The sequence below is a fragment of the Alexandromys fortis genome, unplaced genomic scaffold (genome assembly GCF_014885135.2).
Source record: "Alexandromys fortis isolate MF-2015 unplaced genomic scaffold, M_Fortis_MF-2015_v1.1 scaffold_18, whole genome shotgun sequence".
NCBI classification, from domain to species: Eukaryota; Metazoa; Chordata; class Mammalia; order Rodentia; family Cricetidae; genus Alexandromys; species Alexandromys fortis.
In genome coordinates, this window is record NW_026067897.1 from 426,839 (window position 1) to 450,947 (window position 24,109).

Here is a 24,109-nt window from a genome sequence, read left to right on the forward strand (position 1 = left end):
ATTGTGATGCCTTTTCTTACAATAACTTTATTGTGAACAATCAAGTTCTTTTATTGTACAGGATTGTTTTGGATATCCTGGGATTTTTGTTTTTCCATATGAAGTTGAGTACCATTCTTTCGAGGTCTTTGAAAAATTTTGCTGGGCTTTAAATTGAATCTGTAGATTGCTTTTGGTGAGTTACCTGTCTTTAAGTTGTGCTGGTACAGTAGTGGCACATAGCTTTTGGTACAATCCAACCAAAATCTGACTGAATTTAAGGTCCACACCATGAGATGGAACCCATCACTGACATGACTGTAGTGCCCAAGACCCTGAGACTAGAACAAGGATTTAATGTCTTAGGGTTTCTATTGCTGCTATGAAACATAGTCACCAAAAGGCAAGTTGGGGAGCAAAGGGTTTATTTGGCTTACACTTTCATATTCTTGAAGAAAGTCAGGACAGGAACTCAAGCAGGGTAAGAACCTGGAATCAAGAGCTGATGCAGAAGCCATGGAGAGGTGCTGCTTGCTCAATGTGGTTTGCTCAGCCTGCAAATTGTGCTGGGCCTCTTCTATCAACCACTAATTAAGAAAATGCCCAACAGGCTTGCCTATATCCCAGTCTTATGGAGGTATTTTCTTAATTGAGATTCCTTCTTCTCAAATGACTTTAAACTGTGAAGGTATGGAGAACACCAAGGAAACAAAACAAGTAAGCACACCAGAGTCTACACAACTATGAGCTCACAGAGACTGTGGCAGTATGTACAGTACCTGAATGGGTCTGAGACAGATGGAGTCCTGTTGTTTAGAGAAGTGAACACAAGCCTCCATCCCTACCCAGAAACTATCTGATTGATAATTGCTCAAAAAGGAAAAAAAAAAAAACTAGCTTTTTTCAGTGGGGTCTTACTGGGTAAAATAAACACATTTTAAAGTATGCTCAATGCCCAGCAATAGACTGCCAACCCAAAACTAAGTTTTTTTTGAGGTTTTGTGTTATAAAACACTTTGTCAAAGGGTTTCTTTCCTTCTTCCCTCCCTCCCTTTCTCTCTCCCTCCCTCCTTCCCTCCCTCTTTCTTTCCCTCCCTTTTTTCCTTTATCTTGCAGGACTTTTGTTTATATGTAGTGGTTTCCGATCTGTGTTTTTATTGGATTTCTCTGTGTGTGTGTGGGGGAGGGGTGTAACTCTGCATCTACAAGTGTTTCTTGTATATTTCTTTGGTTCTTTTGTCTCCCAGTTGTTTATTTTGTCCTATTCCAATTTGATTGTTCCTGTTTTATCTTATTTTATTTCATTATTATTTTCAGATACCTGTCTCTTTTGGTAACAAAGGGTGTGGATTTGGGTAGGAGGGGAAGTGATCCAGAAGGTATTGATAGATGGAAAACCATTATCAAGATCAATTGTATGAAAAGAAAATCCATTTTCAGTAAAAGAAAACATCAATGCCATTCTAAAAAAAAGTTTCTTTCCCTTATACTTTATGGATTTTAGTAAGTAACTATTTTTAATGTACTTGGAAGTGAATAAAAGGTGCTTGAGGCCAGAGGCAAGTGTCCTGGGGCTCTGTCTGCACAAACAGATCCTATTATCACCTTTGAAGGTTGAGAGGATCAGGGGTTCTTCTATCTGCTTCACAATGAGGCGGAGTCCCCATTGTGTGTGTGTGTGTGTGTGTGTGTGTGTGTGCATGCGCTTGTGTGTGGCTCTGCTACATTGTTCCTTTATCTGCATTTGAAATGCTTACATATCATACAAATACATTAACAGAGATATTGAAACACCTTTATAATGAACACTTTATACATCTCAGAATATTCTCTTAGGATATATTCTGCATAAAAATATTGACTATTTTTGGATACGGACATTTCCTTTTTTTTATTAGATTTTTTAATTTGTTTACATATCGAGCATAGCTCTGTGGTGGATATGGCTATTTCTAGGAATTTTGGTATTATCTGATATTTTAAAAGAGAAATACCATTAACATATGAGAACATTGACTCCACAGCTTCTTTTTCCAGCATTGTATATTCTTTTAAAATGATCTGGACCAAGCATGGTGCTCTGTTGATGAGCAGTGCTGGGTTACTCTGAGGCAGAGGAGTGCATGGTTACTCATAAGGTAGTTTTCTCACTTATTAACTGCTGGTTTTGAAGTTGCCTTCTTGTTTTCATCTGTTCGCACGTTTTTATGTGTCAAGAAGGTGTTAAGCAGTATTGTTCTGAGATAAGCTAGTTTCTCAGATTCATTCTGGTCATTTCTTTGGGGCTTAGAGACTTTGACAGGTATTTGATAAAAATTCACTTTGATTTTTAATATAATCCATCCAAATGGTTTAATTTTAGTTTCTTCTGAGATCTATTCAACTCTTCTGTGTGAGGTGAGGAGGCAAAACAGTGGTGCAAAATTTCTCCACTGAACTTTTGTTCTTTTAACAATCTCCCTTATAATTTGTGATGTAATGTCATTTTTTTTGTCTTTCCTTAACGAGTTTCTCTCTTTAGGTTTTTATTTCACATTAGACCATTTAATCATTTTCACAATTCCAGATAGTGAAAGCAAATGTGTGATTATTTATTCCTAGCTTTTTCCTTTCTAGGTAAGATCAGGGTCAGAGTGAAATGACGGTATTCTGTTGATCAAGAAATTTGGAGCTGGGGAGGAGGAAAAGAAAGCAACGGCCTTAGGATAATTTATTTGTTTGTTTTTGCAGAATAGGAATTCTCTGTGGTCACAGAATTTAATTTCTGCTGCGATCTTTCTCTTCCGCCCCTTAGTCATTGTTTTCCTTTGATCTCCGGCTTTTCTGGTTTGGCCTGGGAGTGCGCGGAACCGACACTAGAGGGCAGTGCAAGCGCATTTATGGACATGAGACTGTTAGCTATGCTGAGATGGTTCCGAGCCAAACTCAGGCTTAGTTGCAACTGATTTCTATTGTGTCTGGTTCTTAGCCTAATCCACGCTTTGGTTCCGCAGCCAACTGTGCAGTGGGGGCACTACTGGGCAGGTGACTGAATACTGCCCGGCAGGACCTACAAGCAAGTTAAGCTTTGTTTGCGTCTTGTAGTAGGAACTTACTTGTATTTATCAACAACGAATGAGAGCTATTTGGATTATGAGCCATTTTTACTTTCATTTTGTGAGATTTTTCAAACTTTCTGTGACAGTGTACATAAGCAAAATTATACCACAAAAAGTATAAAAATTAAAAATTGTATTGCTCTTTGATAGGGGATGGTTTTCATGAATCTATTTAAATGTGGTACTATGAAACAGTGGGAAACAGGAGAGTCATGGTGGTCCACATTCATCTCTTTAAAACTCAGTTATCCTGATATCTTACTTAATTATTGACACTGAGGGCCTCACTCAGACCATGTGTCCCAGGTATGTATGCAGTGAGAGGCGCCAACAGGAAACTGACATCTTCACAGCCGGTGGCTCCCTCCACTCTTTGTTCAGTCTCAACATATTGAAACCAATAATCATAAAGTGTGCCAGTAAAGGTAATTTTATTGTCTAGAATTTAGTAGGATTATATCAACGAGTTATTTAAACTCAACCAGTACTATGGCTGAATTGGGTCTAATTGTATTGCTTCCAAGCAGTCCAATTTACATAAAATTATTTTAAAAAGTAAGTTCATGATAGGGATGACAGGAAGGAAAAGCAAACCATCGGACTGTATTTTCTTACAGTGTTAATTAGGGGTGGCGAATGACGATCTGCAACAGAAATGGAGCTATTACAAGTGTCTGCGAAGAGGAAGAGGGCATACGAATCCCCAGGGCCAGGGTTTGACTTGATTCCTGGGAGGGAAGTTCTGCCTTACGTAGTCTACACTCAGAGAAGCCTTGTGGACTTTGACATTTTTCTAAACCAGACTCTGGAGGATTTTTCTGCCTGGGCTTAGGGAGCTGCATCCCAGATCAGGAGCTTTCTCCACTGACTGTTCCAGGAAGGGGTGAGCTCAGTAAGACCAGGAACTCTATACCTGGGGTGTGGCAGCATGATCTACCAGCTAGCACTTGACGTGGTTTCTCACCCATTAATTCTATAGGCCTTCTTGTGCAACACAGGTCTTAAGGAAAGTCTCATCCAGATTGACTTTTGCAGATTGACTTTGGCATCTGTCACTTGTAAAATGCTTAAATATGAAAACAAGTGCATTAGGTGTTCCAAAGAACTGGTGACTTTTACAACACATCCCTTTGCCCGTGCCCCCCTCCACTCCCATCTCTGTAGAGCATCATCTGCATGCACCCTCTGGGGAAGTACTGGTGCTTCTTTCATTTAGGAGAGTTAGAAGCGTGGAACTGGAAATGTCGTTTAAGAAACAGATTGGGGATAAATATTGGACTTGAAATCAGTGTAAACTAGCTCACATCCAAGCATTTAAAACTGTCCACAGACAATAAGCTGTTCCCTATGATTTCCCAAAACTGCCTTGGAAGAATCGCATTGTCTAGGATTTCTAATTATCTGCTCAAGTCCTTTGCCAATATTTCGGAGCGAGTACAATTCTCCTATGTATTTCTGTTAGTGTCGAGGCAGCCTTTCTCTTTGGCTAATTAAACCTTCAGTCCTGGAAAGTTTTCGTTGTTCAAGTTTTGTGTTCAGCCTTTCTCCATGTTCACCTGCCCTCGTTATAATATGGGTCAGCAAACTAAATTTTTAACAGCAACTAACTCTGGGATATGAGGAGAATTAGGCACTGGCAGGACGCTCCCCAGGACCAAAGTTCATATCTTCACTCCTGGAGTCTGTGACTACATAGCAGTAGCAACCTGTGGGGTCACAGTGTTCCAAAGGGGGGGATTATCCTGGATTATCTGGCTGGGTCTAAGCCATTAATGTAAGCCTCTAAAAGTTGCAAACCTTCTCTGGCTGCAAGCAGAAGAGAGATTGCATATAGGTTTTATTTGTTTGCTTGTTTGTTTTTGTTTTTCCTAAACTGAGTACCAAGGGCCGAGGTGATTTCAAGACAGAAAGACGAGGATTGGAGAGCAGTCTCATCGTTCATGAGTGCGCTACCTATGCCTTAATATATGACGTTGGTGGTCAGTGAGTTGGAGTATTGACAGGTGTACTGAATTTGGGTCTGCCCCAACAGATGAAGCTCATCCAAATGGTGTGGGTCTTAGTGAGACACAGAATAAGGAACGTAGGTTGGGAGATTCGGATACTGAGTGGACGAAACAAAGAGAGATATTTATAGTTACTGATGTTTATCTGGTTAGATTTTACCAGGTTGGAGATTATAAGGATTTGTTAGCTGAGTGCCTTTTCTTTTCTTTCTTTTTTTTTTATAAAATTGGTGCCGCCTATTGGTAATGATTTAAATATGTTAACTATCATCTTTTTTATATTGTGATTTGTATTCTTCATTGAATATTTAGAAAATTATCTTTCTAAGTAAGAAGTGAAGTACATTTTCACATCCTGCTGAAACCAACTATCTGATCTAAGCAGAAAATATTGATGATTGAATAAAGATTGCATTGCCTAAGGGGGTGGATGAGATGCACAGGCCTCTTCTCTACCAGATAACAGGGCCTATTTAAGTCTACGTGAACCATATGTTCCCTTTTCAGTTCCTTTCAAAACACTTGTTGGTACGGTTCAGACAAAACATTCATTACTTTAAGAAGTACCCTCTGCTTCTAATTTTAGAAGCCTGTGAGCAAAGGCCTTGCCAGTCAGTGTGAGAAAAACACTTCACTGAGTTCCCAAACAGGTAGAAGCACTCTTTCATGTGGCCACACATTTCTTAATCTTGGGGGAAGCAAAAATCTTTCTCCAATTAGCTTTGCCCTGAATAGAAGGTTCACTGTTTCGCACCACCTGGTGTCCTTGTGGTGTGTAATGATGCTTACTTACACCACTGGTCTCCTTTCATGCAAGTTTTAAATCCTGTCCTGGATTTTGGAGGAGAATACCTACTGTGATCACCGATGATTACAGTGCTGTTTCCGTATCTGACTGTCACGCAAATCATTAAAATAACTGCAGCTGAAGCCAACAGTTGCAGAGAGGAAATCAAATGCATATCTCCTTTTTGTTCTGGTGCAGTCAGTTAAAACATGAGAGTCCAATTTGGTTTTTGACCCTAAATGGCTTAAAAGTCCATTAAATTGTGAATGTGGTATGATCTATTAGGGAATATTTTAGTGATATTTATGAACAAAATGTTATGAAATCAGATATGCAGCTTGATTAGATTATATTCATGGATACTTAGAGAGTTATTTAAGGGGAATTAGTATAATGAATTTCAATGGAAAGATTTAAGAATATTCACAAATTTATAGGAAACATGTTATTTTCCTTCCAAGATTATACTATTTGAAGATTTCATTCATTCATCTGTATATTCATTTAGCATTTATTTATCATAGGCTTGGAACTAAGACTATAGAAATAAAGATAACACTATCTTATCCTCAAATATTTTACTGTCTAGTGGGGAGAGAAAGATGATGTATACCTTTACAGAAACATAATATATGGTGATCACACATGCTAAGATGAGAAGCAGAGCAGAAAGAGGAGAAGGAGAGTGAGCTATTTATTTTCCATGCAGTGGTCACAGAAGGCTCTTCCAACAAGATGGCATTCTAGCAGGCTTCGAGAGAAGCAAGACATCTCAGGAAGACTGTTCTAATGTGACTGGGTCAGAGAAAAGGGGGAGGAGAGGAGGGAACTTAGGAAGAAGAAACAGTGAAGGTTGACTTTAGATTTTACTTAGCATGAGACGAGAGGCCAATGAAGAATCTGGAGTGGAAATGGATGACTTGCAGATTTTCTCTCTGACAGACCTATACATCTACTCTGTTACAGATAGCCTGTTCCATGGTGAACAATGAAAGCTAAAAGACCAGTTACTATGTTAGAGCAATAGCTGTGCGACGAAGGATAGGCCAGGGTAATAGCAGTGATAAAGCTGAGTAGTACGTGATAGGCTATGGATATATCCCAAGCAAATAACATAGTTTGGCTATAGAGTGTGAGATAAAGAAGTAGCCTATTTCTCATACTGGGATTTAATTAATTAATTAATTAATTTTCATTTTAGATACCAACCCCAGTTCCCCTCCTCCTCCTTTCCCAGCCCTCCCACCAAGTCTGCCCCAACCACTACTCAGAGTTGGTAAGGCCTCCCTTGAGGAGTCGACAAAGTCTGGAATATCAAGCGGAGGTAGGACTAAGGCCCTCACTCCTACATTAAGTCTGAGCAAGGTATCCCACCTTTTTAGAATGGGTTCTAAAAAGTCAGTTCATGCATCTGGGATAGGTCCTGGTCCCACTGCCAGGGGTCCCCCAAACAGATCAAGCCACATAACTGTCACCTACATTCAGAGGGCCTAGTTTGGTACCAAGCAGGCTTCCTAGTACCGGGGTTTTAAATTGCTAACAAAATACATATTTTTAATGAGTCATACAAGAAGTTTGACAATACATCCTTGGAGTAGTATATAATCAACTTCTGCATATGTTTTATAATAAACTCTAAATAACTATGTATTATATTTGATTGGGGGCTCTACTGCCCTTTGATTCCAAGCTATTAATTTTACTGTCCAACATATTGCATACTTTTTTGTCTTAAAATATAAACTGTTATTTATAAGCAAGGAGAAGTATTTTATAATCACTCATTATAGGAGAGTGGAATTGCCAGCTTCATTTTGTAGTTGACAGAACTTCATGCTCTTTCTCTCATCTACTGTCTCATAAACTTACCATGTGGAGGATAAAAATTTCATTTTGAGTGTTTACCAAAATGTTTTAACATGCAGATTAAATAAAATTAAGAAAACTTAAAATTATTCAACTTCTCAAAACTTTTAGATGCCAATCATTCTTACTTAGGTTATACATTTAAAATATAATTTGATCATTTGGGACTCACAGCAAACCTGAATTAAAAGTGTCACTGCTTTGTCTATATTCTCCCCTTAGGCATGATAACCTCCTTATCACAGACAATTTCCAGCAGCATTCCTGATAACTGATGAACATGCCTTGACATACCATTATCACCCAAATTCCCTAAACCATATTCGAAGACAAGGAGCAAAATGACAACCATGACACGGGAACACAGATATAGGTTGCTCCAATTCCATGTTCCAACACTGAAAATGTTGAATGAATTTTTTATAGTTTTTGCAGAACAAAGAAAAGTCCTAAAAAGTCTAAAATGCATCAAAGAGGTAGGCACAACAAAGAGGAGGAGGAGGAAGCTTTTCTGTAGTTCCAGGATGCTATCCTGTGGCATTCTGCACTTGTGGGTTGGTGGAAACTAGTTGTCTACTAACTTAATGGAGTCCACCCATTACATGGCCTTAGTTCACACAGAGAGGCGGGCAACGTAGGGAAGTGCTGTTCTGCTTTGCGGGAACTAGCACAAGAGACACGGTAATTAGCCGGTGGCCTTGGAGATATTGCCAATATCCCCATAGTCTGTCGTTCTAATTGGTTAACTAGTCTCTGCAACACAGGTTCTTTTCAGGAGTTTTCACTCACAGTTCATGTTGGCCAAACTTCTCCTTATTTTTGAAAACTAATTTCCCCAGGTGTTCAATTTTAGCTTGACAGTTACTTCTGGAATCAGGACAGTGCCGTTCTCCTGTCTGCTGGTGGGTGTCCCTTGTTTTTACTGAGAATCAAATACTTGTTTATTTCTATTGTATACTTCCTTGATAGTTTAAAGATCTCATTTTTGTCATTTTTACATTCAAGTTTCACTAGAATACATGTAAGGTAAGTTCATTTTCATTGATTTGCATTAGTTTGAGGTTCTGAGTGTCATAGTTCCTTTCATCAGATGAGTTATTTTTCTGTCATGGCGTTTGTCTCCTGAAGTCCTGATTGTACACACACCGTGCCTTCTCTCATCACGCATCATTGATTCTTTAGCTGTGTAATTTTATCCATTACTAGTTTAGCAGCTGCATTTTTCATTGCAGGAATTCGGCTTCATTCTATTGGGGAGCAGAGTATACTTACTAGTTTTGTACATTTTTATTTTCAAGTATCTCTTGACTTCTTTAAATATACTTAATGTATTTACTTTATATACTGCCTGATAATTTTATCATTTTCATTAGGCATCAGATTCTGTTTCTAGTGTTGTTTGCAGAAGTCTATGTTGCTTATGTCCTTGTGTGTGTGTATGTGTGAGTCAGTGCTATATGAGGTCAGGAGAGAGCACTGGATTCCCCAGGGTTGAAGTTCTATAAGGCTGTGAGTCACCCATTGTGGGTCCAGTGTAGGAGTACTATGTGTTCCTAACTGCTGAGCCACCATTTAGTAATTTTTGATTATGAATCACAATGTTCATTGAGAATTTTATCTGTGGGGATATTTTGAAAATTGGTTTCAAAGTTTGATTTCTCCCCCAAATGGAGACAATGTCTGCACATTCACACTGAGTAATTCTAAATACTGTTTTTAACTAGGCTAGAATTTTTTTGTAAGATATAGGTGTTAGGAATTTTTATTGTAGGCCTGCTTGAATACTGACTCACAGTTTATAATCTCCAGGGAAATAATTTTTCCTTTGTCATTTTCTTGCCCTTCTATGCCCATCTTTTCTTTTTTTCTTTCTCATTTTGTCTAGCCCCATCTTGTCTCATTTCTTCCCTCTTCTTCAAGGTCCCTCCCATGACTTAGGGCCAACACAAATGAAAGTTTTATTTTGACTTTGTGTTTTGGGGAATAGTTTACTTGCCAATGGTTTACTATTTGGGATCCTAGTTTGTGGAAAAGTTCCAAGTTTACCCTTTTGTTCAGTTTAGACCCTGGTGCTATGTCTCACTCACAATGCATTTTAATTCAGATCCAGGCTATAAAAATGTGGACAAAATCTCAAGAACAAACACCAATTCTTAAAATTTTTATAAATCTCATTTATTTTCTACCAGTTAGGCTATGCACTTAAAGTATGATTTTATGTTTTAACTAGTATTTTAAATTATATTCTCTCTGAAGAATTTTTTTTACAGGTATTTAGTCTGCCATATGGCTAGGGAGAGAAATCAGTAGTCATTATTGAGAATGGATTAACAGTCTGCTGTTCACTGTAATTTTAGTGTTTTAGTTTTTATTTCTTTTCTGAGACAGAATCTTATGTAATCTAAACTGGCCTTCAACTTGCTATGTAGCAAAGGCTATTTATTTATTCTTCAACTCCTGATCCTTCTGCCTCTGCTTCCACAGTGCTGGGATCACAGGCATGTGCTACCACACCCAGTTCTAAGTGTTTTCAATGATGAATTACAAAGGCAGTGTTTACCATAGAAGTAAGTTTTAATTTAGGTTTATAAGTGATAGCATCATTTTCACAATACTTTATACAAAACTAGCAAAGGCATGGATGTTTTTTCTATGTTTGTTTGTTTATTTATTTATTTATTTTTGAAAGTTCAAAAGCTTCAAATCATTGCAGTACGAGTTTCATTTTATTTTTGTAAACTTGATAGCTGACATCCCTTTCCTATTTCAGCTGTGAAGTCACATATGGGTTTTAAAGCATCTTTTCCTGCAGCGATTCTTGCTTTTGCTAGTTACAGAACAATAAACATCCGTGTTTATGAGTGCTGATGAGATTCTGAATTCTCCTCTCCTCTCATTGTTCCTGCTGTGAAATGATTGCCTAGTTTAAAGCCACCCAAATAGAGACTGATTGCTGTTATGAACAGAGCGGGCTATTCATAGAAATAACCTTCTGTCTCAGCAACCCGGGCAGCAGTGGAAGCTGCATCCTCTACCTCAGAAGTCAGTCTCGCAGCTCCCCCACCCTGTCCCGGGCGCTGAGTCTTTTACTCACTTGTTTGTCATTTAACCACTTAACCTCTCAGCCACTCAGCTCTGTCTCCTCTGTCAGATGTAGCTATTTGACATTTCCAGGCAAAACACATCTTTTTCTTGGTATTCATTAGTGTCCATCAAACTGTATCTTTTTTTTATATTAAAAAATAAGGATGTGCTGAGGTAGAGTGCTAGAAACAGACCTTTATTTTCTTAGCAATGGACAAATGGCATAAATGGGTCTTCCTAGGGTGAACCCTGTGTCTTTCGGAAGCTAAATGATTTTCTGACAGGATAACAAATTGGTTGATTTTTTTGAAGGGAGATTTACAGAGAATTTCTTTTCTCAGATGAACAATTCAGAAAATGTTGTGAAAGGATAAAAAAATGAGAGAGATCTGAAAGCTACTTTAATATAAATGGATTCTGCTCAGAAATGTGGACATGCGGTACTGAGATATCTTTAAAATATCTCTCCCTTGGCTGACACATATTTAAGATAAGTGTTATTACTTTGTATAAGAAAATAGTTTTAGGCTGCCTTTAGAGTCATGTGTATGACAAGTTAAAAATATTACAGATATGTTTTGTTTTATGAAATTCAAATCTATATAATAAACATTTTCACTTCATTTTGTGTTTAAATAACAAAGTAGTCACACTGCACTTAAATTCATACTCACTTTTTTATTTGTATAAGACAATATTTGAGGTCAAGGCATTAAGGATTATTTTGTTAACTGAATGCTTAGTATTTTGAGTAGTTAACTTTTCAGGTCACTCTATGACAGAATGAAGATCATTAGTCTCTGTGCTCAGATGGATGTGAATTTATGTTCAAGGGTTTTGAGTAAGCATGAGTTTAGCAAGACAAGAAGAATGTGAAGTGGTGAGGAGATCCTTATGTTAGAACTATAAAATCAGCTTCTGCATAGCTTCAATTTCTGTATGTGTATAATGGAATGGAAACGGTGAGATAATTCACATCATATATCAACTTGATAGGGCCATGGTACCTTGATACAATACATTATTGGTGTGTTTTAGATGGAAAGTACAAGTGTATTATAAAAGCAAGCAAAGCACATTGCCTTTCTCAATGCCAGTGGGTCACAGAGCCAGCAGAAGGTCTCCAGAGCCCAACTTTTTGAGCTTCAATATTTCTCTTTTTCTGTCTTCACATAACAAATTGAAAACTGACTACTTTGAGTCTTGTGTTTGCTGCGTTTAGACCAGAACTTTCCTGGTTCTCCCTTGACTTCATGGTTGCTTTCCTGTGTATCTGGTTGCTGACTATAAAGACAAGTTGATCATTGGGATTAAATCAGAGACACAGATATTAATACAAACACTAATGAATTCCTGATTTTTGATAATGAAGCTAAAATTATATAATGGAAAAAAGCATCTTTAACAAATGGTGCTGGCATAACTGGACGTCAACATGTAGTATAATGCAAATAGATCCATATCTTTCACCATGCACAAAACTCAAGTTCAAATGGATCAAAGATCTCAATATAAATTTGACCATACTGAACCCAACAGAACAGAAAGTGAGAAGTAGCTTTCAATGCATGGACACAGGAGGCCACTTTCTAAATATAACACCAGTAACACAGACACTGAGAAAAACAATAAATGGTACCTCCTGAAACTGAGAAGCTTCTGTAAAGCAAAGAATACAGTCAATATGACAAAAAGGCAGAATACTAAATGGGAAAAGATCTTCACCAACCCCACATCAGTCAGAGGACTGATCTCTAAAATATATAAAGAACTAAAGAAATTAGACATCAAAATACCAAATAATTTAATTAAAAATGGGGTACAGATCTAAACAGAGAATTTTCAATGGAAGAACCTTGAATGGTTGAAAGACACTTAAGGAAATATTTAACATCCTGAGCCATCAGGAAACTGCAAATCAAAACAACTCTGAGATACTATCTTACACCAGTCTGAATGGTTAAGATAAAAAAACACCAATGACAGCTTATGCTGGAAAGGTTGTGTAGCAAGGAGAACACCTCTTCATTGCTGGTGAGAATGCAAACTTGTATAACCACCTTGGAAACCAGTATAGAGGTTTCTCAGAAACTTGGAAATCAACCCACTCAAGACCCAGCAATACCACTCCTGGGCATATATGCAAAAAATGCTCAATCACACTACCAGGACATTCGTTCAACTATGTTCATAGCAGCATTATTTGTAATAGCCAGAACCTGGAAACAACCTAGATGTCCCTCAAACGAAGAATGGATAAAGAAAATTTTATCATTTTATATTTACACAATGGAGTACTACTCAGAGGGAAAAAAAACAATGACATCTTGAAATTTGCATGCAAATAGATAGAAAAACGATCCTGAGAGAGATAACCCAGACCTAGAAAGATGAGAATGGTATGTACTCACTAACTGTAAAGCAAAGGATAATGTGCCTATAGTCCATGACCCCAGAGAAGCTAAGTAACAAGGTGAACCCTAAGAGAAACATAGATAGATCTCCCTGGGAAGAGGAAACAGACAAGATCTTTTGAGAAAATTGAGAAAAAAGGGATAAGGGAGGGAGGAAGGGGAGGAGGAGAGAAGAAGGGGAAGGGGAGGAGAACTTGATACTCGAGATGGGGGGAAGGCCAGCGATGGAAAGCAAGAAAAGAGATAGCTTGATTGAAGGAGCCATTGTGGGCCTAGCATGAAACTTGGCACTAGAGAAATTCCCAGGAATCTACAAAAAATGACCCCAGCTAAGACCCACAGTGGATCACTGGGCTGAGCTCCCAAAGTCCAGTTGAAGAGAGGGAGAAGTGAGAACACAAGCAAAGAGGTCAAGACCATGATGGGGACACCCACTGAAACAGCTCACCTGAGCTAATGGGAGCTCACCAACTACAGCCTGACAGGAAAGGAGCCAGCAGAGGACCAAACTAGGCCCGTTGAATGTGGGTGACAGTTGTATGGCTGGAGCAACTGTGGGGCCACTGGCAGTGAGACCAGGATTTGTCCCTGCTGCTTGTACTGGCTTGTTGGAACCCAGCCTAGATATAGAGGTGAGTATGACCTAATTATGAAGGTCAGGGAAAGCCTTCCAAAGAAGCAAGGATGTGTTGATACCTGAGGGATTTGTTAGGGTTAACAGAGCAGGAGACAGTTGTACAAGCAGAGGAAATAGTGGATTCCACTTCAGCCATCTGAGAAGCTGTTACCACAGCTTATTGCAGAAGCTTAAATATGTCAAAATAAATGCTAAAAAGGAAAGTTAGTTCAGAGGTTAAGCTGCTGATTAAAGAAGATTGTGTTGTTGGGAAGGAAGAAAAAGTACTACTCAGGAATTCAGACTTCTGCAATGTAATTTTATCTGAGCTGACCCTGTTACTATAGGAAACTAATTAACCTTTTTGTGCCCTGGTTGCTTTTCTGCCGGGTGAAGATAATAGAGACCCACTAATAGCAATGAAAAGTCTCCTGTAAACATCAACAATTATATAACTAATATAAACACCTGTATATTCTGTTGTTAAATCTATCTCTTAACTCAGAATTTAGCATCTTTTCCCTGCATAAATGTTATTTAGATTTTACTTATTGTCAAATATTGTTTTGTGTATGAGAAAATACTCGTGTTTATCTTCACGTATAGTCAAGTTTGTGTTCATTGACAATGTGTTCTCTAACGTACACTGTTTAGTCAGCAGGACCCTGGCTCCTAGATAATCATAAAGATTTCCAAGTAGATGGTTTAACAAAGTCCAGGGACAACGAACACAGAAGAAAAGTAATGAGTGGAATGAGATGGGTTGGGAGGATAGATTATTTTAACTGCCTTTTAAATGACAATTCTTCTTGCTTGTTACAAAAGAAGTTTACATTTTTAATATTCCATACACCCATTGCAATTACCTTAACTATAGCTAAGCAATTCAAATTGACTCAGCAGGCACATAACACCATGCCAAGTAGCAAAAAGACAGCTCCCCTAGCTTGTTTTCTTTGAATTCCCCCTCGTGTGTGTGAACTCATAGATTCACATGTAAACTTGCATCTCTTTGTGATATTACAAGTCATTTTATACACAGTATTTATAAAACTATTCCTTCATTGTCAGACAGATCACCCATTTCATAATTGTCTTTGGTTGTCATGTTGTTCTTTCTCTAGCAAAGAAAATCATAATCAGTCTTCTGGAATACTAAAATGTTTACAGAATCAAAATAGTGATTTCTTCATGCACTTGGGAAATATTTTTTAAAACCTACATGTCTAATCAATATGCCGGCTGTTTCCACGATGGTAAAATGAGCCACACATGTGGCTGCAGTGCTTGTGTGGGTGGAGTTTTGGATACAGCCAAATGATGCCTAAGCATGGGTTAGGAGTCATGGATGGTCAGCAAGGCAAGATGAACTCCTGGATGGAGTTAACTGTTCATTTCTTATCCAGTTTTCAGGCAAAGATTCTGGTGTAGTTCGCTTAACCTTTGACTTAACAGAAACAGGGAATAGAAACCCAGCCTTTTCTTGGCTGTCTGAACAACATCTCCAATCCGTGCTAGGTGCTTCATGAGGTTCTTACCTTTCTGGCCTTTCTTTCCTAGTCCTGGTTTGTTCCATCTCCGACATTGCTCCAGTCGGTTCTGCTGGACACTCAGAATCAGGATTTGTGGTAAAATCTGTGAGGGAATGTTCCTCAGTGATGTTGCCTATGGTAAAGAAATTGCATTTAATAGAAGAACACACACCACTCTTGACACAGTTTTATATGGCAACATAATCCACAGTGATGTGGATTCTCTTCCAGAAAAAATTTCAGGAGGACTCTTCTCACAGGAGGGCTAGCCTGAAGATACTATGTCAGGCCAATGAAAAGTACAATGAAAATTTTGTTCATTACATGATAAAAGTTTCAAATGATATGTGGCCTTGTAATCGTAAGAGTAGAAAATGAGCTCTCAAAACCCAAAAGGCACTGTTGGTTCTGTTAAAGCACTCATGATTCATGACTAAAATTAACACATGATAAATTCATTAAAGTGAAAAGGGCAGACATTTTATGTCCTTGGCATTAGTTTAGAATTCACACTCTAATTTTTATGAAATTAAATTTCTAAATTTGATTGGTTATCTGTAGTTTTGGATTTCTTTCTATAGAAATAACATCAACTGGTATATAATAGCTCTAATTTAAATTCAGAAATAGTTTTTCAAAACTATTTTATCAAAGAATGTCCAACTAATTGGTAAATACTTGAATTATAGGGATTTCAAAGATTTAAAAAAGTAAATAGTTGAATATTAAAATAAATTATAAAAGGTAAAAATAATAAAAACACATTTGAGTAGCTATTCATTATCCACAGTGTCTAATTTATTTTAAGCAAATGTGCTATATTTGGGAAATTGTAAACAAGACCCAGTCATCAATGTTATTGTCCTGCAGTGAATCAGGTGGCAAGGGGGAAGGAAGATAGGGCTGAGGAACTTGCTAGCAGACGTTTTTTGACCTGCCAGCTCCCAAACAATGATTTAGAGATCTATTATTAATTATGAAATCTTGGTCTTCAGCTTAGATTTGTTACCAACTAGCTCTTATAACTTAAATCAACCTGTTTTTATTAGTCTACATTCTGCCACATGGTTCATTACCTTTCCTCCCTAATGTATATATGCTTCCTTCCAAGCCTTTCTGGCATCTCCTGTGTGCCTAAATTCACCCAAGAGTCCTTCTTTCCCCAAAGAATCCCACCTATTCTCTCTGCCTAGGTATTGTCCATTCAGCTTTTTATTAAACCAATCAGAAGGTGCCTTGGCAAAGATACATCTCCATAGTATACTAAAAGATTTTCCTACAACAGGGAAGTATTGTGGGGGACAGTTATAACTGAGGGGCATTTGAGTGGTTTAGGGAAACCCAGTGCAGTAGAATCTTACTAAAATTAGGAAAGTGATCCAAATGAACTGTACAAATAATGGGGGAAATGGAGTCCCAGCTGGTCATCTCTTGTCACCAAACAAAGCGTCTAGCACCAGGACTGGGTTATATCCAACTGAGTTCTTGACCAAAGTTGTCCTTTGGAAATCCAAAACAAACCCATACTGTTGTCAAGACAATAGGTTGCTCTCCACAAACCGATAACATGGCTCCATTGCTGAATACAACACCCACAAAAGCCATTGAACATGTAGAGACAGAGCTGGTCCTTGAATAGAACCTTTACCCCTATATCATAAAGTCTTTGGTACAGGAAGGCACTCTGCAGGCTACCAAAAGGGAAATGTAAACACCAGTCTAGGCACAGACCCTTTGGTCTACAGAGGCATCATCCCTGGAGGTTATACTAGGGTAATGGTGGCAAGAAAGATTATAGGAGTAACCAACCAACATCTGATTTGACTTAAGGCCCACTACATGAGATAGAATCCATACTCAACACTGTTTGGGTGACCAAGAACCAGAGCCAATAGATCTAAGGTAAAACCAAATACTACTGCTCTTAAAAAGTAGTGATAAATGATAGTCTGCTATACTAATTGATTAGTACCTTATTCAGTCATCATCAGAGAAGTTTCCTTCTGCAACAGATGGCAACAAATACAAACACCCATAGCCAGACAAGAGAGAAGGGGGGAGATGGGGAGAGGCAGAGGGAGAGGGAGAGGGAAAGGGAGGAAGAGGGAGAGGGAGAGGGAGAGGGAGAGGGAGAGGGAGAGGGAGAGGGAGAGGGAGAGGGAGAGGGAGAGGGAGAGGGAGAGGGAGAGGGAGAGGGAGAGGGAGAGATCTTGGAATACACAGCTCTGAATGGGTTGTCTCCATCAGATTCTCCTCCCCTCAGAGCTCAGGTAATCTTTTGGAAGATGAGGCAAAGTACAAGACCCAGAGGGGATAAATGACACCAAGAAAACATGGACCTCTAATCATCACGAACAAAGCTCCCACCCACTCACAGAAACTGAAGCAGTAAACACACGTCATTACCAGGTCCTCTTTGTATATATTACAGCTTTCAGTTAGCATTTTTATGGGATTCCTGAGTGTGTGAATGTGTGGGTCTCTAATTCTCACACCGTATCCTGGGATTTTTTTTCCTTTTGCTGGTTTGCCTTGTCCAACTTTGATGTGACAGCTTTTGTTTTATCTTAATCATATTTTATGTTGTGATTTTTTTAATCTCTTAGGACCTGCTCTTGGGAATAGATCATGTTGGGAGTAGATGTGGGGAAGAACTGGGAGGAGTAGAGGTAGAAGAAACTGTAATCAGGATATAGTAGAGCAGGAAAGGACCTATTTTCAATAAAAGGTAAAACAAAAAAGCATAAAGCAACCTAAAATTAGACATTTAGAGGTATAAAATTAATAAGTCAGGAATGGTCACACTGTAAAAGTTTTCATTATATAAAACCTTTAACATAAAATTTTCAAAGATTCCTTAAAATCTTTCAGTGCAATAAGCCCTCAGAAATATTTTATTCAGGAATAAAAAATGAGTCACTGCTTATTGTTTCTAAAAAGTTTGTGACTAAGAAAGCTTGAACTCCTCACTTTCCCAGGGGACTACTTTTATCCTGGATTTATAGTACTTTTTTTTTTACAAGATAGAAAGCACACTACTAAATATATTCTCATTATGTTTAAATGGACTCTCCCAAGTGTTTACACTATTTTGAGTGCTGAGGAGCACTAGTGTAATTACAACATTAAGGTCTGTGTTAGAACTATCTTCTAGAAGAAACACTGAAGTGTGTTTGAATTCTTCCCCCCAAAGTGCAGTGCAGCATGTTCTCTGCCCTGGTACTTAGGTACGGAATGTTAATTAGTCCATCAATAGCCAATAGCTTTCAGAGTGAAAGAACACTTTCCGTGGGAAGGAATGGTGTTTGATAAAACGCAGGAGAAGGATCTGTGCTCCCTATTTGTTTGTGTCAAGGCACCTTTGGTTTTACCATTTTTCTTTATACAACAAAAAGAATTACTTTTTCCTCATATCTCCAACATCAGGCTGTATTACTCTTGTTGTCTAAAATGTGCAGACTATCTTTTCTCATATCCATACACACTGAGACAATTACTGTATCTTTCAAAGTGGAGTTCTTAGCCTCCATCTGTGGATGTCTAGTACATTTATGGACCAGAAACCTGGAGACCGGGCACACACAAACACACGCATATACAGAGAGAGAGAGAGAGAGAGAGAGAGAGAGAGAGAGAGAGAGAGAAGACCTAGACATCATGTGCTTCTCATGCTTGTCTGAATGAAATAGTGGTTATAGATCACTGAGTTCTCATATCTTTGTGGTTGTGGGAACACCTCTTTTGAAAGAGAAATGTGTTTAAAATAGACTGTGAAATATGACTTTAAAAAGTTGTGAATATTTAGACCAGGCAGAAAACAATGTGACTGTTACTACTTCTTTTCTAATTAAGGGTTTATTTTTATTATGTGTATGTATGTGTGTCTTTGTGAGACTACGCCACAAGTGTGAAGGTTCCTATGGAGATAGAAGAGGACTTTGGATCTCTCAGAGCTAGAGTTATAGGTGGTTACGAGTCTGACATATGTTTTGAGAGTTGAACTTACACCCTTTGAAAGAGTAGTAAACATTCTTAACCATGAGATCATCTCTGTCGCTACTAACTCATGATTGCACAGCCATATATCTATCTACTGTACCACGTACATTTATAGCACATGCACATCTTCACTGTGGTCTTTTCTTTCACTAAGATCTTATTCAGCAGCACATTTTGAATTACTACCAAGCAGATCTTAGCACCTTGGTATATCTTCTAGGGCCCTTACCACACCCTTCTAAAGAGACACAGATTCTATAAAAATTCTAAGAGACTTAGGAATTAATTAAAACACATTTCAACTTGTGGATATAACAATAATTATGAAACAAGTACTTAATGGTTTGTTAATGAAGATGAGAAGCCAGTATTGCCTGTTCTTGAATTCAAAGTAGAACAACTTAAATAAAATAACACAAGAGGATTAACACAAAAGGATACTCATCAACTGTGGTTCAGTGAGGGTGTCTTTTCATCCACACAGTGAGTTCCATGTGGCAACAGATGGTCAGAGTTTTCTTATCCTCATAAAAGAGAAATATAAAATATAAGCCAAATCTTGCTCTCAAATCTAGGGGAAGTTTGTCAGCTACACAGTGAGCTGGTCCTCAGCTTCACACGTGGACAACAGGGTCATATGGATAGGGTAAGTCTTCCTGTTATGGGACATGACATTACTATTGCCAGATCTCATCAGTGCAATTGTTCAAAATCTGACCCAGGGTGTATGTCCATAGTATATACTGAAATGCAGAATCAAATTGATATGCCATGGTTGCCTTTACCGAATGCTTAAAAATCAGTGCTATTGAGTTTACCTTCCACACACCTGTCTCTAGACTGGCAGCATGTCACCCTATGCTTGTGTAATATACTTCCAGTTTGCCTGGGCCTGATGCAGCAATGCATCATGGAGATCTGAGCAGATGTGAAACATCTGCTGTCTTTTCAAGTCAGGAAATAGATGATGTGAAACACATTAACTTTCTGCATTTTTTTCAGTAGCGCTAACTAAACGTTAGAAGAGAAAGGATCCAAGGGAAAATCTATTTTGGAATAAGATTTCAGTGAGAAAAGTACTCAACTGTTTGTTTTTCTTTGGATGCATATGAAAACAGAAAATTTAAAATGCTTTCATTGTTGGAAGGTTTATTATAAGGGATGGTTTTTCTTGGTTGAATTGTAGGATACCAAGTACATTGTGGATTCTGTTTCAAAGACAAATCTTTCATTGAGAAACTAAAATAGGGTCTGGAGAGATTCTTTAGAAGTTAAGAGTGCTTGCTGCTCTTGCAGAAGACTTAAGTTTTGTTCTCAGCATCCATTTCAGGATCTGATAACTTCCTGTCATCCTACCTGCTGGCAGAGATGCAGGTACAGATTCTTCATTCTCTCTTGTGTGATTCTGTTCTGCCATTTTTTCTTTCCAGTTTCATGAGTTCACTTTTTAAAAGCATCTTCCCAAAAGACTTTCTTTGTTGTTGCTGTTTCAGAACTACTGAAGGCTCTGCTGACTTTTTTTCCACAGCCACAAAACCCTTAGACTCCATGAAGCTTGATAGCAGGTAGTGTTGGCTGATGTCATGCTTATTTTTGCTGCAGTTTTGAAATTTTTATTACATGCATATTTATTTTGGAAATTTGGAATTACTATAATGATAAATATAGTTTTAGAAATTGCATACTTAATTTTAAATAAATATTGTTTTAAGAAGTGGCATAATCTCATGGCACCCATGACTGTTTTACTCACTATGTATTAAATTCGTTGAAGATGCTCAACCGTATCACATTCTTAGAATAATTTCTCACTTTGACTATGCTTAAAATTATGTTATGTAGCTACAACTTGTCACATGAGAGGAAAGAAGATGACAATCATGACAACATGGTACTTTATTCTAAAATATTGTTCTCAAGAAGAGAAAAGAGCCAGGTCTGATATTCATAAATGTACAAGCAAAATACAAAATCTAGAGGAGGTAATCTTGAAAACCCAAGGGGTTTTCAGTAAGAATTCTGGAAATCAGCCATCTTAAGGAATGTTTAAAGCAACTTAGTTAAAATCTGAGGTAACTTAGTGGGTAAAGTGCCTGGGGCCCAAGTGTAAGGACCTAAGCAGAGATCTCCAGCATTTAGCTGAGAGTTAGGCATGAAGTTTGTGTCTGTACTCACAGACCCAGAGTACTGTGGGGCTGGACCAGTGACCACAACTTCAAACACACACACATACACACATACACACACACACATGAGTTCAGTACACACATGTGCCCCCCAATATGGACTGTGAATCCCTCTTACATATGAATGATCTAAGAGTCATTGCAAATTCATTTAGTTTTTTTACAAAGAGAAAAATACAGATTCAGTTCTTAAGGAGTTAAAATATGGATCTTTCTATGGAATTTCACAGCACTCTAGTACCTATTCTGAGAGCATAGCATATTGCTTTGGGAGTCAGTATTCCTCCTCAGCTGGAGGCATTCAGGAGGAAGTTAGACACCAGGCTATAGAAAGTAATGTGGGGCCGAGTACTTACATCCTGATGAATCCTAAAGTGATATAAAGCCTTGAAGGGATTTTTAAGTTTTTTTTTAAACCATGGACTATATTGTCTCAAGTGTAAAAACCAACACATCAAGCATAAAGAACGTGACTCTATTTAATGTGATGCTGTGATGTAAAGATTGTAAGATCCTGTCTCAATGTTACACTTGGTTTTAAGGGCCTTTTCCTTGAAATTAATTCATCTTGAAGCACATTTTATGGGCAGATATTAAGGAATATTGTGAGTTGCTAGTACCAGGTATTGAATAAAGCACTCTAATCCTTACATCACAAATTCTCTGACTGATGCTGGGCAAGTTATTTTTTTTTTCTGTAGCTGTTTCTTCATCCATAAAATGAGAAATATTTTTGTCTTGGGGATTTCTGTGAGGATTAGATAAAGACTCCATTTGAGAAAAATTCAATATAAACACAAAGTGTTCCACCAGTCAGACTGGATAACTGCCTTTAAAAAAAAGTTTATATTAACTTTTTCAGGTCTGCTCAGCAGTTTTACGTGTGGATTTTACATGAGCTTCCATTTACTTAATACTATCCCATACTCATGTAAACATAATGTAATTTCTTATGAGTCAGCTGCATTCCTTAGCAGAAAAAATGCAAAAAGCAATTCAATTGAATTGCAAGTATATTTAAATCATGTGATATATAAAAAATAATAAAAGACAAAACCCATCATCTCTTTGTTAATTAGACTGTCTTAATTTATGAGATTAGTAGAGGCAGTCATTTCATAACTTAGCGTGAGGGAGCTTCTATTGGATATTTCTAACGGTGTGCTTCCTAAGCATAATTTCTCCTTGTTTGAGTGTCCTCTTTGGTGAAGCAGCTCCTTTTGCATCTGATGTGGAAATGCTCACTGGTGATGCATACGGTGATACCTGTGACAGTGTGAAGGGCTCTGTGTTGTCCCAAACTGAGCAGACTCATACTATAATTTGGACTTGAAGATAAGTACATGGAAATGAAAGACGCACAGAATGAATAGTAAGAGGAATCTACCCCCTAGAAATGAGGCTAAGTTCACGTGAGTGAGGGGCAAAGATGCACTTGGCTCCTGGTGCTGCCTCTCTGCTCACTGTGTGTCTCCTCAGTTCCAGTTATTCACACATTTCTTATGAGGATCTACCGACACTGGGTTCCTCCGTGTCATTAAAAACCAGAAGGATTACTTATATTTACTTTTTGCTAAATGTTTTCAGAAATCTCACATGCCAAGTTAATTGTTTTTCAATTAGTTTATCAATGTAGCTGAAAGCATACTTAAGTTCTGTAAATGGAATTGTTTACTATCTAAGACTGGATTTTGCTTGGATAAAGCAGAGAAATGCTGGAATAGTTTGAATAAAAAACTCATAATTAAAATACACTCACATATTATGATTTCATTGATAAATATAATTGACAGTAGAGGTGGACATACTTCTAAAATTAACCAAAATGTTTTTCCTGAGTTCCAGGAAAACTGGTTGGTCTTCCACAGAGAAGCTTTTCACAGTAGTGAATTTTAGTACAGTCTGTTCATTTTCATATTACCCACAGGGGAAATTAAATCATACGTGTTGATTATTACTGCCAAGAATGAAGATTTCTTTCTTTTTTAAAGCATTTTCCCCTTTTATTGAAAATAGACTAATTTCTCACATAATATATTCAGATTCAGGCTTTGCTTCCCTCTACTCCTCTCAGTTTTATTTTATCTTATTATTAGCCTTGCAAGCCTGTTTGGTTCCTGAGAGACAGAAAAGGAGTGGATCAGGATGGGGGGGGGGTTGGCTGGTGAAAAACTGGGAAGCATTTAAGAAGAGGAACATAATCAGGTTACGTAATATGAGACAACAACAGCAACAACTATTCTTAATTAAGGGGAAGAGCAAAACAAAATTAAAATAAAATGTGTTTCAGAGAAAAACAAAACAAAGAAACAGTCGGGGGAAGCATTATTAGCTTTACTAGTATTAGGAGGAAGGAAAGAAACACTGCCAGACTCAGTTTTCCCTGGCATGAACAACACTGGGCACCTGCCATGTCTTGTTTGGAGCTCACTCTTTTGTACCAACTGGGATAAGACCTCAGTTTTCTTTCAGTGACAAAAAAAGAAAGAAAGAAAGAAAGAAAGAAAGAAAGAAAGAAAGAAAGAAAATAAACATTTGAGCA

General features: G+C 37.9%; 1 protein-coding gene across 1 annotated transcript in view; it reads right to left on the minus strand.

The window, feature by feature from the left end:
* Cngb3 (cyclic nucleotide gated channel subunit beta 3) overlaps positions 1–24,109 on the minus strand; it is a 129,925-nt gene that overhangs the window by 100,359 nt on the left and 5,457 nt on the right. The window contains exon 3 of the mRNA XM_050165855.1: positions 15,389–15,515. Within this exon, the coding sequence (XP_050021812.1) occupies positions 15,389–15,515 (127 nt within the window). The remainder of the gene's footprint in view (positions 1–15,388; positions 15,516–24,109) is intronic.